At 44.0% G+C, this 3,937-nt stretch overlaps 1 protein-coding gene across 1 annotated transcript; it reads left to right on the top strand.

Annotated features, from left to right (window-relative positions):
• The first annotated feature begins 255 nt into the window (after positions 1 to 255).
• LOC142923765 (exosome complex exonuclease RRP44-like) lies at positions 256 to 2,360 on the top strand. Its single transcript, XM_076064747.1, has 2 exons — positions 256 to 421; positions 2,123 to 2,360. The coding sequence occupies exons 1-2, from the start codon at positions 278 to 280 to the stop codon at positions 2,342 to 2,344; spliced, it is 366 nt and encodes a 121-aa protein (XP_075920862.1). The 5' UTR covers positions 256 to 277; the 3' UTR covers positions 2,345 to 2,360.
• Positions 2,361 to 3,937: the final 1,577 nt, after the last annotated feature.

The following is a 3,937-nucleotide window of genomic DNA, read 5'->3' as shown; positions in this document are numbered from 1 at the left end:
CAGGTCACAACGTTACAACAACAAACAATACAAGCACACGTTAGGATTGCAAAGTATTGGAAAGGTAAACAAATAACTTAAACAAATATACAAATAAAACTAAACTATTTTTATCTTACCAAGTAAAACCCTGACCACAAATGATAGCTGAACAAAGTGGCTTATCACGTGGGAAATTTATTATCAGCAAAATAATCTAAGATAAAGAATCTTGACCCTTGTGGTTGATGTGTTGTGGTGGCAGAAACTGGTGCGTGTACACAGGGAGACCAACTCGATGGTGGAGGAGTTCATGTTGCTCGCCAACATCTCCGTGGCGGAGCGCATCGTAGGCGAATTCCCCGAGTGTGCGCTGCTCCGACGCCACCCGGCGCCTCCGCCTTCCAACTACGACATCTTGGTGAAGGCGGCGAAATCAAAGGTAGAGTTAGAACCCCTTTTAACGACCACCCTTGTTAACTAATCGCTTAACAACGGGCCTCCATAGAGCTCAATGTGTAGGCTTAACCGACCATTTCCCTGTTAACGACGGGCTCTTGTAGGTACAGTAAATATGAATTAATGCCACGTAGAAGGAAAACAATAAAATAAATATAAAACAATAAAATTATCACGACGTTTCGACTGCAACACAAGCAATCATCATCAGGTGTGAAAACCACAACAAGAAAATTTGAAAAAAGTGGCAGTTATTTTTAACGTTAGCACCACGGAGAGAGATTTGACAGTTTGTTCAGATGGACGAGTCCATCTATGTTCGGAAAAGAGGAGGGGGGAGACAAAAAATAATGGATGCGTTCTGACAGCCACCTTAAGCGTGATCAATCAATTAAGACCTGAAATGGCTTATCAAATCTCTCTCCGTGGTGCTAACGTTAAAATAACCGCCACTTTTTTCAAATTTTCTTGTTGTGGTTTTCACACCTGATGATGATTGCTTGTGTTGCAGTCGAAACGTCGTGAGAATTTTATTGTTGTATATTTTTATTATTTTATTGTTTCCCTTCTACGTGAATTTACCGAAAGAACCAAGAATATGAATCCCTGCAGTCACGAAAGTTTTAAATCAAAATGAATTCATGCATTTATTAACAGTGTTTATTTTAATATGATGTGTTTATAATGTTAGTATCTTTATGTATTAATATCCATTGTTTAAATATTATAAAGTACGTTTTTTGGGTGAACAAGGGAAACTTTCGATGCTATCGGAACGAATTAAGCTTTTAACACGTATTTCCTATACTCGCTTAATGACCAAATCCTTTAATGCTCGTGTTCGTGGAACCAATTACCGTCTTTAAGAGGGGTTCTACTGTCTCTAGATTGCTGTTAACCTTCCTTCAATATCATCCTCCTCGCAAGGAATTCAGAGGTCGTCGGGTGGCTCAAATTTTTGTTTGAGGTCTTTTGGTTTAACCGGGTGAGAACTCAAGAGAACATAATAGTCTCATTTGCAAGGGTCACCTGGGTCACCCTATGACCCAGAGATTACAGCTGGGACCCTGGCTTCAAAATCCAGCAGCCACATTGAACATACTGTGTTATCAAGTGTAGGGAGTTGAAGGACTCGGCTCGTTTCCCAGCTACTCCACAGAAATAAGCAACAAAAAACCATCACGATAAATGTAGTACTGTATTTAATTTTAGATAAATTCCAGCACTGAAATGTTGAAATATCAGGTCGACTTATTGTGATGAACATTATGCTCAAAATGGGTGGGAATGTGCTACCCCCTACTGTGAAGCAGAGGTGTCTTGAAACGATGTCAGTATTAGCCTGAGCGAGCAATTGCAGGGCTGCACCTTTTACCTTTATCTTGAGATGTAGCCGTATAGTTTCCACTCGCCATTAGAGGCAGAACAACTCAAAAGGTGTGACGAACCACAGACAACGCTGGAAGGCAGCCAGGCACTGTGCCAGATGTAGATTAATCCACTTGCTGTACTGCCTTCTCCTGGCAAGCCAGGTTATGGAAACCTGAATGCCCACAGGAAGTGCGCTGAATAACGTTTTCTTTCCAATACACCACAACCCTTGCTGCTTCCCCAGCACTGAACTACAAGCCACGTGCGGGATAGTCACCTCACAAACGCCGGTGTGCCCGATTTTTTTGCGCAGAACATCGAGATCCAGGTGGACTCGGCTAAGGCGTTGGCCGAGTCCCTGGACCGGGCGGCGGTGCCGGGAGCGCCACCATACCTCAACACTCTGCTGCGCATCCTGGCCACGCGCTGCATGATGCAGGCCATCTACTTCTGCTCCGGCATGGAGCCCGACACCCACCACTACGGGCTCGCCACCGCCATCTACACCCACTTCACGTCGCCCATTCGACGGTGACGTGCTCTGGCGTCAGGCACACGCGTGAAATCGACCTTCGCGATTATTGAGGGGACTATGTTGTTGTCTTGGTGTGGTCTGGGACTGTGCTGCCTTTCCCAAGTTTAGGAATTTATTTATTAATTGATGTACTTATGCAATGTTAACTTGTGATTACGGCACACCTCCAATTAGCACGGTTGGCTACGTACGGTGCGAATTAAGTTTAACATACAACTTGTATATCTTTTTTCTATTATTTACTTTTACTGATTTGTTTACCTTTCCTCTTCTTAGCACTCCTATCATATACCTACTGGACATCTGTCAAAACGAGCTTTTATCGCGAATCGGATTTCTCCAGGATAAAGATTCAGATTTTGAGTTATTTTTCCAAAAGGTCCTATAAACGGGAAGTTTGGCCAATTCCTTAAATGGTTGTTTGGCTTGTGTTGGGGAAAAACTAGAGGATCCGGAGAACACCAACGCCTACAAGGAGGGTGACAGTGTTCCACGTGCAGAATCAAGAATCCATTGCCGTGTTGCAGCGGCGGCCAAAAGTGAAATGCAATTCTGCCATGGATCGCTAACGATTTTGTTGTGGATCTTAAATAAGAACACAGATATGAGCAGGCAGCAATTTGCGCTACATCTGTTGACATAAAAAATCCTCAACAAAGAATTAAATTCATACATTAACAAAGATAATTTCCAATAGCAGATGGTGCTAGAACGTGGTATGGCCAGAGTACAGTATTCTATCACAGCGTTAAATCCATCTGAGTCATTGTTTGCGTAGCTTTCTGGTGGATCGTGAAACCCGCTGAGATCCACCAGAATGAATCGCGGTGCTTGGTGGATTAATACCGCTGCTCCGTTGGCATCTCGTGGCCATACCGCAGCCTGTATCTACTGTAAATTTAATCTTCATATTAAATAGAGGCTGCAACAAATGTGAATATTGTTGTTGTTGTTGTTGTCTCCCTGTACCGTTACAGATACTCGGATGTGATTGTGCACCGGCTGCTGGCCGTGTGCGTGGGCGCCGACCCCACGTACCCGGCGCTCACCGACAAGCAGAAGCAGCAGCAGCTCTGCAACAACCTCAACTACCGCCACAAGATGGCGCAGTACGCCCAACGCTCGTCTGTAGCTTTCCACACGCAGGTGGGAGGCGGACGTGTGGGCCACGTGGAGCTTGCACGGCGTGTGCTTAGGCACCTGATAATGCGTCCATTCGTCTCTTGAAAACCATTTTTAAGGTCACGAAAGCAGGCATCGTATTGTGCGTGTAGTAAGAATCAATTGTTTTCTATTCGCACGCTTACGTGTGGTGGTGCCGTGGCTGTACTGGTTGGCTACACTTGACATTGCTCTTCAGCATTCTTCTGTGTTTACTGAAAAACCTAGTCACTTGGCACATTTACCCATGATGTGACAACTTGATTTGATTGGCTCTGTCAGTTGATGGAGGATTATAGTCAATACAATTGACATTGTACCTTCACGATTGAACTCAAAATAATCCCCATGACATGATGCCAATAGCACAACTGGAATAAATTAGCGGGGGGATGCGGAAAAATACCTTAAATTTTGTTAAATAATTATGGG

Source organism: Petromyzon marinus, unplaced genomic scaffold, assembly GCF_048934315.1.
Source record: "Petromyzon marinus isolate PM22_M1 ecotype Great Lakes invasive population unplaced genomic scaffold, UKy_Petmar_22M1.pri1.0 PM_Scaffold_7, whole genome shotgun sequence".
NCBI lineage: Eukaryota > Metazoa > Chordata > Hyperoartia > Petromyzontiformes > Petromyzontidae > Petromyzon > Petromyzon marinus.
This window is presented reverse-complemented; position numbering and strand designations above follow the sequence as displayed.